General features: G+C 37.4%; 1 protein-coding gene across 1 annotated transcript in view; it reads right to left on the bottom strand.

Annotated features, from left to right (window-relative positions):
• PKD1L3 (polycystin 1 like 3, transient receptor potential channel interacting) overlaps window positions 1-14595 on the bottom strand; it is a 60059-nt gene extending 45464 nt beyond the window's left edge. Inside the window, 6 exon segments of the mRNA XM_090259017.1 lie at window positions 266-397; window positions 2197-2445; window positions 3877-4082; window positions 8114-8224; window positions 13479-13604; window positions 14304-14595. Of these exon segments, the coding sequence (XP_090115143.1) occupies window positions 266-397; window positions 2197-2445; window positions 3877-4082; window positions 8114-8224; window positions 13479-13604; window positions 14304-14595 (1116 nt within the window).
• Window positions 14596-15495: the final 900 nt, after the last annotated feature.

Below are 15495 nucleotides of genomic sequence, written 5' to 3'. Positions count from 1 at the left end.
CTAAGACATATATCAGAAAGGCAGTAATGTGATAAATGAGAATGTCACTACTGATCATGTTTTTTCCACACACTTCAGATTTAAAGGTACAAATATACTTGCTAATATTTCAATTGAGTCTCCACAAAATAGTTTTATAATGCTGAATTCTGCACAGAGCACACTTTTCAGATTCTGTTTTCTATTTTATCACACATTTTCTCTTTTTCTGTTTTCCACTTCCCCCTTCCTCACATCTTGTTCATTCCAATCAACCTCTGCTCACCTGAACTGACTGAGGAAATCCTGGGATAAAGGCTGTCAGTCTCTGGAGCACCTCACAAGCTTCCTGTAGTTTGTTGTGAGCTTGCAAACCATGAATTGCTTTGCTAAAGTTCCATGCTATCTCATCTATGACCTATTGGGAACAGAAGATTTTGTCAAAATTATTTTTATATAATTATTATACTTTAGTACTTTGAGACATTGTTTTGATGAGAGTTGACCTTTGATGACATTATAAGTTCAATGAATCATAGGCTTGACATAAATTACTTCCAGAAGCTTTTCTGCAAATAAAATTTACTTTCACCTCTTCCATACAGTAGAGAAGATGGATAACAAGGTTATACAATGATTGATCCAAGGACGAATGAGTCTGGAAATAAGATTTATAAGAGTAGGTTTAAGTCTATGGCCATGATCAAAAGTGTGGGAAACCTAGAAGTCAAACAACAGAAACTTTTCTAGTCACAGAGGTATGTTTATAGCTTATGTTCAAGAGGGAAGTCCTTGAAATATCACATGGCAGGAGGTAGGAGGCAGAACACCTCTCTGAGAAAACAAACAAACCCAAAACACTGAACATTGTCCCAAAGCTCAAGAGGCTACTTCTTTTGAACTGGATGTCCAACCCTGAGACAATCTGTTTGTACCAACTACTTGGTCCGATTTCCAGAGAACAACCCACTCACAGCTTAATTCAGTCGTGTATTCAACAAGTCCTTATTAAATGCCTACTGCGTAAGGCTAGGCTCAGGAGTTGAAGCAGTTAGTCAGTTACGATCCTGCCCTCCTGGACCATGCAATTGAACAGGGTTATTCCTGATTCACAGGGTGTGTAGGAGCTTGGATCAGTTGTACAGAGAGATCTTAGAGCTGAGGAGCACCCAATTTGGTTTTATACTTTGGGACTGGGATGTAAACAAGAAGGAATCAAGATATAAGTGAGATGCAGTTGCCACCCGACTGCACGTTTGCCAATGCAGGTCAGGCCTGGCTCAATGCCATTCTAGCTATAACCAGGCAGGGCACTGAGGACGCTGGATTTGATATTTTATAGCAGAATGTATAACCTGGGCCTTTCTTGAATGTCTCGTAATCAAGCCTTATAGCTGTTTCCATAGAAGTTTTATACATCTTTGGTTACATTTATTCCTAGGTTCTTGCTATTATATCTTTTGAAAAAAGATCCAATTTTCAAACAATTAACTTTAGTATACTGACCTGGTATTTAGTAGCATCTCTAAATTCTCTTAAATTTCTAATAATTTACCTGTAGACTTTCTGGGTATTTTGTAGTTCAGATTTCTCTCTGCTTAAAGCAAACAAGCACTCTTTGCTTAGGCTGCTGTAGATCAGTTTTCCCCAGGGAGAACACAATGCTACCGGGACAATAACAGTGAACGTCTAGTTTCCATTAACACTGAAAGCAGATCCAGAGTAAATAGGATTCTTTTCTAACAGGGAAATGTTAGACTGCATATAAGTAGGGCTTGTGTTTTAAAAAATATATAGGGAGAAGTAGGATGATTTTCTTTAGTCAAAACTGTTAAAATAGCTTTGCCTTTCCTTTCAGTTTGTGTGAAAAAGAGAACAAAGGTGAGAGGAGGCTGAGACGGTGAGTTGCAAGAGGTGCCCGAGGTGCCGCTAAAATAGTGGGACAGGTGAGCAAGGGCTCCTCCCCATCTGAAGCATTATATATATCAGCAGTAAGGAATAATAAGACATTAACTACTGAAATGGGTCTAAAACCCACTGTGAAATATTTTCATGGACTTGCCTTGGTTTTGCTTTTAATCAGGATACATGCTTGTCTGTCAGGCACTGTCGGGAGCACCTGTGCTCCTGAAGCATCGCCAAAATAAAAGGAAAGAAAAAAGTGCCTTTTCAGCACTACAAATGTACCCAGTTGGGACTGCCACGCTCCCCGCTTACCTGCTCAGATGCACTGTGAAATGATGCTGGTAGGTGAGGGGTGGAGACAGCGGGACCTGAGCTCTCTTTGGGGCTTGAAGTGATTTCTACCAGAGCTTCTTCAGCATGTGTCACAGATGCAGGCCTGGTGGACTCCGCCGCCCCACGGAGAGGCTGGCTGGTGGGTACAGACGTGACTGATATTCCCTGCTGTGTGACTTCGGGTAGGACTGAAGGAAACGGGCTGGCAGAATGGCACAGGGTCTTGGACTAAAAGATAAAAATATGTAAGGGAAGAGGCTAAACCTGATTTTAACCAAAGAAAAGAAAATTAAGGCAGTGTTTCCAAAACTGGTCTGGAACTCCCAGGTCCTATGAGATATTAATAGTCATTTCTCTCAAAGAGATGTTGTGCCCAGTTTTGAGAGTGGTGCATAATACTGCCCTCTTTAAGATTCACAATTACCCTTAGTGCATTTATTGTCAACCATTCATAAATTATAATTATACATCTACCATGTGCTAAGCCGTGTTCTGGGGAAGTGAGGGTACAGCAATGAGCCAAGTTCTTGCCCTCACTGAGCACCCACTTTAGCGGTGGAGACAGAGAGACAAATTACATCATGCACTGTTAGTGCCGTGAAGAAGAAAAAAATAAGAGTAAGTAGATGAAGATGAAGAGAAAAGGTGTATTTCAGAGAGGGTGCTCGGATGTCAGCAAAGGGCATTTTTGCTGAGCGCTAAATAAAGGGAGAGCAAAAGCTCTGTCCATATACTGGAGAAGGCATTTGAGAACTGCAGAAGCCCTGAGACCAAAGCCTGCTGGTCTTGTCTGAGGAAGAACGAAAAAGCTGGATGAGCCAACGTGGGAGGAGAGGAGAGATAAAAAAGATGCTGGGGGTGGCTGGGAGCGAGGAAGGGTGTGGGAGAGCATGTCCTACAGCAGGAATTGGGGAGAGTGCGATTTTACCTTGAATGGGAGGGGAGGACACGGGAGCGCGGGGTTTTGGGGAGCAGTAGCCTGATCTGACTTCAGCTGTGAAGCTCCTCTGACTGCTGTGCTGGGCGCTGACAGATGGGCCAAGGGCAGAAGCAGGAGGTTCAGTAAAGAAAGTTGCAAAGTTCAGACGGGAGTGATGGCGCTCGGACTGAGGTGTAGGGGTGAAGGTGGTGGGCAGAGGTTAGGTTTGGGGCTGTAAGAGGCTCTGAGAGTCCTACGTTAAAAACCTGTTTTCTCTCCTTCTGGCAACGTTTTAAGCAATGCTGGTTGTCATTCAGCAGAACACTGCCCGACAAATACTCCCTTAAGGGGTTTTTATTCCAACCCTCTTCTCTCTTATATTGCTGAAAATACCTTTTTTATTTTTATTTTTTGCAGTGGAACAAATAAATGTAAAACTATACTTAAATACCCATTAAAGGTTTCTATAGAGGACACAAAGCACAAAAGTTAAGAAATTTCTTGAAGGTGAAATTTTATAGATTATGCAGAGTTTCCATCTTTATTTTCCTTTCATAGATTTCTTTCTTTCTCTTTAAATAAAATTTAACTATTTTATTGCATTGTATATATTTTTGTAAGAGGCCACAAATCCTTTTTGGAATGAAGCAGGGAATAAACAAACAACCAAGAAAAGATAAAAATACCAACATCAAAGCCAAAGATATGCTTTAAAATCTTCTTTAATAAACAATTCATTACACCTGATTCTTCCTGAACTTAAGTACTTTTCTTTCCTTATTTGAAAACCACAATTCAGAGCACTCTATGGCACAGAGCAGAGTTCTGGCAGGACCCTCCAGGAAAGAAAAGGATAATAGCATTCCAAGATGTGTATTGTGAAGGTGAGTACTTACAGGATTAGTGCGAGCAGGTTGGTGACATCTGGTTGAAAGATGAGTGGCTCCTGTAGAAAAAAGAAAGTAGATTAAGTTCAAGTAAAAGCCTAGGATAGAAATATTTCTTCCTATTTCATTTGTTATTCTGGGCTAAAAATGCAAATCATATAGAAAATCAGAGTGATCATTTCCCACCATTGGTGAATCTGTAGGACAAGCTAGAATTCTGAAGCTGAAGCATTACAAATCACTAATGTCTCATCCCTTTGCTAAGTCTTCAAAGACCCTTCGTATGAAAATAAATATTAAATAAAATCAATCATAAAGGTGCCAGTATATAAACATTAATGAAGAAATATTTGTCTCATAATTTTAGTTCTTTTTAAAGATTTTACTTATTTATTATTTTTTAGAGAGAGGGGAAGGGAGGGAGAAAGAGAGGGAGAGAAACATCAGTGTCTGGTTGCCTCTCCACCCCCAGCTGGGGACCTGGCCTGCAACTCAGGCATGTGCCCTGACTGGAAATCGAACCAGTGACACTTGGTTCGCAGGCTGACACTCAGTCCACTGAGACACATCAGCCAGGGCTATCTCAGTTTCACAAAAAAGGATCTCATTATTAAAAATCAGAGCGTATTTCTCATAGACTTTCAGAAAATAATCATTTACAACATTTTACCAGGTTACCATGGTAAGAAAACCATGCTCTGAAGGCAATGTCAGTGTGTTAGTATGCCTATTTGCTATTCACTTAGGGTGACTTTTTTTCAAGGCATCAGTATCTAGACCATGAAAATATACCTGGCTATGGCAAGCCTACTTTGCCCTCTCTGTCTTTTCTTGTAACATTCCCTCAGTTGTTCATAGGATTGACATGTATGTTTAGCAGCAGAATCATTGCAGCTACTGCTGCTTGGGGAGGACAGAGTTCTGAGATGTTCTTTGGATCAGATGCCATGTCTTTCCATCAAGGCAAACAGATGAAGGAGAGAACAAAGAAACTGGATTCAAGACACCTGGGGTCCAGAGGCAGAAGGTATGGGGTCCAGAGCTGATTTGCCTTTTACTGTAACTATAAAGCCTTGAGCAAAGAACTTAACCTCTTAATTTTTTCATCAGGAGAATCGGTATAATAATATCTAAGAGTATAAAACTTAAAGCAAAGAAGGTAGAGTGAGAAAAATGTCACCTCAGATTGGAGTGATAAGCTTGCTGGGAACAGGGAAATGACCCTGCACTTCAGCTGTAGATCTGAAAAGGGGTTATGCTCACTAGATAATCCAGCAGTTTGCTGACCTAAATGTGACCTAGTTTCTGGGTCTCCTGACAATCAGAGCGTTTGGACAGATCTTGCCTTCAAAGATAAGGAAAAAAATCAAAACCAAAAGAGAGCCAATGAATATCATAGCACCTGGGAATTGAATCCAGAGGACTTAAAGGAAAGTATACCTCTGAAAATTAACAACAGCAAAATTAAAAAATTTCAGAAAGCTATTTAACATCCTAAATAGAAACAGAAAGTCTTAAAGATAAATCAACTGAAGCTAAAATACACAAGAATGAGATAGATTAAAAGTGAAATAAATAATATTAGAGGATTTCAAGAAAGCTAAAATTGCTGTAGAAATTCAAAAGCCACAGTGAAGGTAATACAGAACTGATGTGGAAAAATCAAATCAATGATATAGAGGATAAATGTGAGGCATGTTCCCAAAATGCAATAGAAGGGGTGGTAAGTAGAAAATGAATCTTTTCATTTAAAAGAACAGCAGGAAAGATATGGAGAATATACAGCAATTGATCCTATGTTTTAACTTGTACACTCTGCTAACCTACAGCTTATTGGGGTTAAAGTAACCAGATTAGGTCCAAGATGGAGTCACTCATGCTAAGCCTCATGTCAGCAAACCAAATTTAACTAAGTTTCTGTGCTCGGCTCTCCCAGAAAGGACAGGCCAAGGTCAACCAATCAGCGCTCAACTGCTCGGCACAAGTTATATAACCTGGTCCCAAGGCTTCCCTTTGTTCCAAATAAGGAAAGTAACCCTGCTCACCTTGTCCAGCTCTTCAGAGCTCCATTCTATTTGCTATATTGAATGCTGCCCTATTCATAAATCACTGAATATAAAAGCCTACTAAATTAGCAAACTGGGGAAAATTTTCTTTTAACATTGGGAAGGGACAAGAAAGACACCTTCTGACTATTCATAAGTTTCCAAAACATTTCCACCAATCCTTCTTGAAAAAACAATTGCAGAAATGAGACAAAATTAAGAACTCAAGAAAAAAGTAAAGTTATGATATGACTGAGAAAAATATAAAAACAGTTAAATAGAAATGTTCTAAATTATTGTTGGAAATCTGGCTTTGATAAAAGTTTGAAAAATATATTCTTAAAAGAAGTTGTATAATATAAAAATAAAATTTTGATATAACAATAACCTGAATAAAACCCACAGAATATACTAACAAGATCTAGGAAGTGAGGATAGGAAGGGGAAAAACTACTATAAGCCATATTCCTTTAATGAGATGATGTGATTTCAAGAGACTTTCATTCCTGAGCTTGACAATTAGAAAAACACAGGTATAAGAACATGTTTTTAAAAAGAACAACTTTTTAAAGATAAACAATTAAAACAAAAATATTGAAGAACAAAATTTCAACAAAAGGCAGAAGAAGTGTCAAGGAAGCATTAGAACCAGAAAGCATAGAACAAGGCAAGAAAGAATAGCTATTATTAAAATAAATTTAAATGTGATAAACTACTATAAGAATATTCTCAGGGTGAGTAAAATAATTAAGATGCATTTATATGAAATTTAATAGGGAACACTTAAAGCAAAGTGACACAAAAAATTTTAAAGGACCGTGCATATATATGAGCAAGTATAAGGCAACCCCTAAAATAAGGCAATCTCCTCTTTTCTCAATGAGGACACCTTTTAAAAATTATTTTTGGGCAAACTTGACTATATAAACTTGAGGGATGTAAGTGGAATGTCACGTGTCTACTTATTTTGTTTTATAAAGACATATTTAAAATCACATGCTATATGAATGTATATTAATTTATTAAAATTGCTCTCATGAAACTCACATTTCATGATATCAGATTTATTCAGACTTTTCAAATGCATCTTCATCATCATTGCTTTAATTATAATCAGAAGAACTTTTGGAGTTATTTAACAGTTCTCTAAAATATACCATCTTCACTTCCATCTAATGCTATATTACTAAACACTTACCGCAACTCACAAGTAGCCATTTATAAAGCACTCAAAAAAGTTGATTTTACATTTGTTCTTAAAAAAAAATCATTTATTTTCTATTATGGTTCACATACATTATTATATTAGTTTCACGTGTACACCCCAGGATGGGACATTATGTAATTAGTAAATGATCATCCTGATAAATCCCACACCCCTCTGACACCACACAGTCATTAGACCATTAGTGACTGCATTCCCTGTGCTGTATTTTACATACCCATGACTATTCTGTAACAACCAATTTGTACTTCTTAATTTGTCCTTTAGATATGTATTCAAAATGACACTTTCTTAATTGATTTCTTAAGGGATACTTACAGGGCTCATTGACCAGGACATCTAACCCTGGGGGTTGTGAGGTCATACCCCTAAGAATCATCAGTAGATCCACTTTAAACTTGTCTCTTTTTTCACCCATTCGATCAGCTAATCTCTATAATCATCCAACACTGATACTGACTGAGGTCTGTTCAGGCTAATGCATCTTCCCCAAACAGATCTTGTTTCTCAAATAAAAAAAAAAAAATTGAGAGAGAAGACCACAACTTGACAGCCTTTGCAAGGACTTCAAGAAGCCTCTATTTTTTGACAGAACATTTTGTGGGAAAACCTGCCTTTTATTTGGGCATATGCGAAAAGAGGATGGCCAAAGGAATATTAAGAAAATAAGAATTTATAAAATGAAAGGAAAGATAGCAATATTAAGATCAGACAAAATAGAATGCAATAAATATTTATTGGTAGCTGTTATGATGACACATTTCAGCATTAATTGTCCTGTGCACCCTTGAAGGCAGGAATTGATTTCACTATACATTACCTGGGGTCGTTTTGTGTCTCAGTACTGCGACTTCTCTTTTTGTCTTCTTGGGACTCTGATAAGAATTATTTCCATCTCTTTCATAACTTGCATCTTGGTCTGAAAAGGCATCTATTTAGAGTTAATTTATAAGATACAGCTCTAACTGTAAGTTTCTAACATAAGAATTACAAGCACATATGTGATAATCAAGAAAACAAATTAAAAATTAATATCAATTTTTTAAAAAAGAACAATAATGTAGGAATTCTGAAGTAGCTCTTTTGCTCTGGACTGCAATCATCACCTTCTATGATCCAACATCTCAAAATTAGGTCCACTGATCGGCTCAACAGTGACAAGACAGAATTCAGTTCATTTTAAGAAATTACATTCTAAGCATAATATTCTCCTTTCCAGTCTATAATTCATATTGGTAGAGATAAGAGTATAGAAGGTTGGCGATGATATTCTTGAACGTGCCTTGTGTGCCTTTGGTGTTTCTCCTCATAGTGCTGAACATGGCTAGAGAAAATCACACAACCTCCCCAACTACATCTCAGCTTAAATTCAGGATCACGAACCCCAGGGGTGTGCCTCTGCGCTGCCTGGCAATCACACTGTATTCCCCTAGTCCATTCTGGCCTCCACTCTCCTAGGTAACACTCCCCCACTTCGTCCTCTACTCAAATCCCCAGCATTTAGGAGTCCCTCTGATCCTCCCTCTCAGGTCAAGTGATAACCTTACTTTCTGTCTCGAGGGGAAATGAAAGCAATTAAGAATCCTTTTCACAGACTCCTACTACCAAATCTGTCCACCTACTAGCATCTGTACTCATGGACACTGCCTTCTCTCCCATTACTAGAAACTCTCCGTGCTCCTACACAAAGGGAACCCCTCTAGTTGCACACTAGTTTGGATCAAGAACATTGCCCTAGTATAAACCCTCCCCCCAATTTACATTGCTTCCGGAATTATATACATATAGCTTCAGTTCATTCTTGTTCTTGAGCAACATTCCCTTAAAAAGTACTTAAACTGTACAGCTAATTCCTCCACTGCTAATTGTTTTCTAATTATGTAAAACATGTATAGCATTCAATGTCAAAACTATGAAACAAGCTACATTCAGAAAGGTCGAACTTCCATCTTTGTCCTTTCTAAACAATTCCCTCCGTCCCCCATAGGTAATCATTTCCATTAGTTTTTGAGTTTTTTCTATTACATTTACATATGTGTGTATGTATATTCATATCTAGTCATATTACCCTTTTTCTTAAAGTAGCATACTGTATACGAGTGTTCCGCAGCTTGCTTTTCTCCACTAATTTCCCACCCCCAAACCCTAAAGATAAAGCCACTGCAGCACACAGAGATAGTTCTTCTTTCTTCTTTTTACAGCCAGTCCCCTCTTGATGGGTATGTGTATTGTTTCTATTCTTTGCTATTACAAATAGAGCCACAATAAATAGCTTATACATGTGACTTTTTGTATTATTGCCAATGTAATTTTGGGATAGATTCCTAGCAGCAGGATTGCTTGGTCAAAGCCTAAATATGTATGTAATTTTGCTAGAAATTCCCAAAATCTCCATATAGATTGCATCTTATTACATTCTCACTAACAATTTATGAGAGTAACTATTTCCCTATAATCTTGCCAACAGAATACATTAAGTTTGTAAATTTATGTCAATCTGATAGGTGGGAAATGGTATCTGTTTATATTTAATTTGCATTTCTCTATTTTTTGGCAAGAATACTTCATAAGTGATGTGCATACTTATACTGGAGCATTTCTTTTCTTTCTTCTTAAAAAAATCAAACATTATTTTGAGACAATTGTAAATAATTGTAAGGAATAATGGAGAGATGCTATGTCCCCTTTATTCTGTTTCCCCCAAGGGTAACATCTTGCAAAACTATAGTATAACCAGGAAACTGACATTGATACTGTCAAGATAAAAAGTTTCCCATCATCATAAGAATCCCTCATGTGGCCCTTTAATAGCCACACCTACTTCCCCCTGCCTTCCCTCCCTCTCATCCTAGCCCCTGACAACCACTAATTTGTCCTCTATCCCTATAAATTGCCATTTCATTTCAATAATATTAAATAAATGGAATCATACAGTATGTAATCTTTTGGGATTGACTTTTTTTCACTCAGCACAATTCTCTGGTGATTCATTCAAGTTGTTGTATGTATCAACTGTTTGTTTCTCTTTATTGCTGAATAGCATTTCATAGTATGGATGTCCCAAGTTGTTTAACCATTCATCTGCTGAAGGACATCTGGGTTGTTTCCAGTTTGGGGTTATTACAAATAAAGCTGTTATTAGCATTCATGTGCATGGCTCTAGAGGCTTGTTCAGGTTCAAGTTCTATTTTTCTTTTTAAATAACTTATTTATTTGTTTGTTTATTTATTTTTAGAGAGAGGGGAAAGAAGAAAGAGAGGGAGAGAAACATCACTGTGTGGTTGCCTCTCACTTGCACCCCCAACTGGTGACCTGACATGCAACCTAGTCATGTGCCCTGACTGGGAATTGAACCAGTGACACTTGGCTCGCAGGCCGATGCTCAATCCACTGAGCCACAGCAGCCAGGGCTCTCAAGTTCTGTTTTTTAATAAAAATCCTCAGTGGGTGGCATCAAATATTCCATCAGGAGTCATAAAATGTCTGTCTCTCTATGATGTTAGCTGTCATTTGTGATTATTTCCTAGATCCATTTTTTCACGAGGGGTTGTGGAAACACATGTTTAATATTTTATTATAAACTACTGAATTTATAAATATCAAAACATCATACATTTACTACTTATACAGAAGTAGAAGCTAAATTATTTAGAAAGTAGTGGCAAATATACATGTATAATTGGAGGATAATGATAAACGATGACTCTCCTAAAGCGCAGAGTATTTCAAAGGATGTACAACAATGTGACCTTATCCAAAATGGTAGATAGTGCTACAAATATTTTTCAGATGTTGACAGGACAGAACTGCATTTATTAATGGTGTCATGTCATCCTATGATAGTTAGTTTGAAGTAATGAGTTTATACTACTATTTTACTTTACCAACGGCATGGAAATAGTTTTAAGTTTTCACAGCCAGTACAACTGTGTTGGTACATATGGCTGAACATCAACTCTATTACAATACCACTTAGAAAAAAAACCTCACCCTAGGATACATTCATTGATTTGAGAGAGGGACACACACACACACACACACACGCACGCACGCACGCACGCACACACAGAGGGAGACAGACAGACAGACAGACATCGATGTGAGAGGGAGACATCAATTGGTTGCCTCCCATAAGCTCCCTGACTGGGGACTGAACCCACAACCTAGGTATGTGCCCTGTCCAGGAATCAAACCTACAACCTTGTGGTGTATGGGACAATGCTCCAACCTACTGAGCCACCTGGCCAGGGCCACAAAATCACTTTTAATACAAACTATTATTCCTTATTCTGACACTCTGAAAATAAAAATCTCTTAGGAATAATTTTATATGTGAGCTTAATCTTTAAGTGCTTAAAAAAAACCCCAGAACCCTGAGTTCAATGATTCCAGTGTACAAAAGTCAATCTATAACCTCAATAATACTGTACGATAATACAAAGCATTAGACTTCTCTTTAACATTAAGGAACAAATTTAAAATACTTACCCCACCCACATGTTATTTTGGAAGAGGCATTTCTTAAATTCATAACAAAAATGTATAAACACTATGACAACAATAGTTATTTCAAAATGCTTCTAAGCAATTCCATTGTGCAAACACATTAGTTTTAAAGGTAACTAGCAATGTTGGATATCCAAAAGTGTTTTCACCTTTGACACGAATGTGAAGCTATCTAGAAGCAGAAAATAAACTTTGAACAAAAAATAGAAAGTGCACAATAATATAATATTAACAATAATAATTATAATTTTATGCCAGGCATTGTTCTAATATTTCACTGTGTTCTCTTACTTCTGATAACAAACCTCTGAAGGAAACTGGCTTGCACAGAAGCTAAGTTACTTGCGCCGGTGTCTCAGCTGCGAAGTCAGAGAAACAAGGCAGGAGCTCAGGACTCTGACTTGTGAACTCGTGACTCTTGAGCCTGTGCTCTTAGCTGCAGTAACATATTTCCTCTCATCATCGGAACGCAGGATCAGAATTTGCAGAATTGGCTTAGGTTAATTAAATAGAATTCTTTTTTGTCCAAGATTATGTTCTGCACAAACTCAATATCCCATAGCCGAAGTCTCTTCCAAGTACCTGAATGATCATATCGGAAAACACATTTCACTCCACAACCAAGAGTAGCTGAGAATGTCTAAAAATTCAACTCTTGGAGAGTGAAAGATGAATACAATAATCATCATCATTTAGGCTATTTAGGAGTTGCTTTTCTAGTCCTGGAGATGGCAAAAAACAGTTCACAACTGTACGATGGCCAATACGAGGGATGCAATTTGGAGAATGAAACACATGACCACCAGACTCATGCAGAGATCAGGCTCGCAACCTTGGCCTCAATAACAAGAGCCTGCTATAATGGCAAAACAGGACAGAAATACCACAAAGAGCTTGAAAGGGTAAGAATGAGAGATTGGAAACTAGAAATTTATTATATTGAGATACCAGGTCCTCTCAATACCCAGTATTGAGGAATAGTGAAATAGAGCAATATTTCTTGTAATATTGCAATGTATTCTGTTTAAGAGGCACCTACATATGCTTTATATTTTCATAAGAATGTATTTGTGATTTTAAAAAGTGAAACAAAATTTTTACCTAGACAATCTGAGACCTCATAAAGTCTCTGAGAAGTCACTGAGCTAAGGGATAAATGCTTTATGTAACCACCATCATGAAAAACATGGCTTAATTACAAAACCAGAAACTATCCACCCCCTCCCACATACTTTAATTCTGATCTACTTCTGAAGAAGCAAACCTCTAACTGATGAAAATCTCCTCACCCTTCGTCTTCTCACTTTTTTTCACTGTATTCTCTTTTTCTCCTTTGTTTCCTAGTCTTCCCTCTAAAGCCCAAGTACTGAATGGATTAGGGGCTTACCTGTGGAAAATGGGGCTTACCAATAATACACTTTCTCCCACGCTCTGCACAAGTCAAGCAGTGAAAAGAACATCAAGGCACAACTCTTCCCAGCTACCACAGGGGGATGGGTGAGAGGTCACTCCACATGAACATGTTCTCACTCTAATCATTATCATAAAAATCAAGACCCTTGTATCCTTCCTACAATTTATCACTCATGGACTTGCTAACTAATGCTCTCACAAACTCTCCTTATTTAGAGTCAGTTTCTAAAGTTAGGTCTTTGGTAGCATGTAGCTTCATCACTTACCAGCCTGACAAATGAAATAATGCCCCAGTGAGCACAAGTCTGCTTTTGATGAGACCCAGTTAGACTTTCTGGACATGTACGTGCAGCTGGTGGGCTTTGTGGTCCTATGGCGTGTGGCATCTGCAGAAAAAAAAGACCAGATCCAGATGAGCTTCATACTCAAAAGTTAAACATTTAAAATTTTTTTATTGAATTTATTGGGCTGACTTTGGTTTAAAAAAGTCAAACATTAAAAAAGATAAATATGGAAACCAAATTTGCTAGGTTTCAACAGATGAAAATTTAGGGCCCCCCCCGACATATTATAGATTATTTTTTAATATTATGTGTTCTTTATCACAAGGCTTAGGATTAATTTACCTAGATTTCAGTGAAGATAATTATGACATAAATGCCTTGGAGGTTTCTCATAAGACCACAAGATTATGGTGCATAATTTTGAAAATATCTAAGGAAGACAAGAGGCAATCAATTTCTCTCTTAGTTTCTGCATTAGAAAACTTGGAGCCAAGAATGACGAAGAGATATCTACCAGGAAAAAAGTGGTCATAAAAGGTTCTCACTTCAGAATCTTGCACAACACTTTCAGTGAAATACTAGTTAACTTCCGATAGGCTCAGAGAAAATCACATAATCTTTGCTACACAGACAAATCAAAGGCTGCAGCACAAAATGGAAATATTTCAGAGGAAAGATGGTAATGAAGTAAAGTGACTAATTTTTCTGTACACAAAGGTGGAAAGATTAAAATTTTTTCTTTCTCCTGTTCCAGTATAAAAGTAAGTAAGTTTCCTTCATAAACAACAAACCTCAGAGCCTTACTTGGGTGGTTTTTTCCTTGGTATTTTCCCAGCAGCATTAAATTTTGCCCAATCCACCACTTTTTCCCTTCTTCCAGAAAGTCCCAGATGAGATCTTGAATCTCTTGGTTCCAAGTGTAAGCAAGGTGTCCTCCTTGGGTATGACAGTAATTTTCTGCTTCCTCAAAGCTGCAGTGAAACCTATTAAGCTGATAACAGTTATTTCTACCATGATGCTCTGGACTACTTAGCTCACTTCCTAGAATGATATTTGTTCTGATATACAACCAAAGCCAGGTTCTTCTTTTGAAGAACATTATCTCTGTGAACTGTGAGCACAAAAAGTGTGGAGGCTCAGAAGCTGCCTGGTCCTTTAAATATATTCTCGGTGGGTTTGTCTTATTTATTACATGTCAAGGAGACAAAAGGTTTTGTTTTGGTACCCAGGTGGAGTTCCAATAAGCTGAAAACAAATATCAATAAAGCAATGGGCCTTTATAGCTGGGGCACCATCTGTGTCTACATAACCAGATATGCCTTCAGCTTTATAATAGATCTTTATTTGCTAAGTCTAAGCTGTAAGGAAATAGAGGATGATCATTATGTAAGTCAGTATTGCTAAAAATTGAGTCATGAATCTATTTTTTAAAAAGAAAACCATGAATTTCAATCATTGTATTGTTTCTTAAATACATTGCGCTCTATCCTAAATCTTATATAACCATAAAAGCCAAAGAATAAATATTTAATTAAAGAATGAATACAAATTAAATACAAACAAAACTGAAAACCAGTGAAATTCAAATTTGTGAACTAAATAACCAAGATACACATGGTTCTTGCCTACAACCACATAGGTTCTATTGAATATGTCACGCAGTAGGGAACAATCAATTCTTTTTCTGTTCTTTAACTTGCTGAAAAACCTTTGTTCATACATGTCATTTGATCTTCACCTATAGCCCACCTATCATTTATGTTTTTAGCCAGTTCTTTTTCTTGGTGCCAAAATGGACCATAAATACAAATAAAGGTGGGCACTGAAATCACTTGGTGGGTTTCAGGGCTTAGTTGGTTATCCAAATGATACTTGCAATCACTCTTTAAAATCATTATGGATGTGGACACCAAAATTAAAAACTCTCTGAAATGTAGATCCCAATACATCCCTCTGTTTTTAAAAATATTGCGGTAATTAAATGAAAAATTAACATGGT

Source organism: Furipterus horrens, unplaced genomic scaffold (assembly GCF_987537825.1).
Source record: "Furipterus horrens unplaced genomic scaffold, mFurHor1.1.pri manual_scaffold_13, whole genome shotgun sequence".
Classification (NCBI taxonomy): domain Eukaryota; kingdom Metazoa; phylum Chordata; class Mammalia; order Chiroptera; family Furipteridae; genus Furipterus; species Furipterus horrens.
The sequence above is the reverse complement of the archived record's forward strand: the minus strand, read 5'-3'. Positions and strand labels throughout refer to the sequence as shown.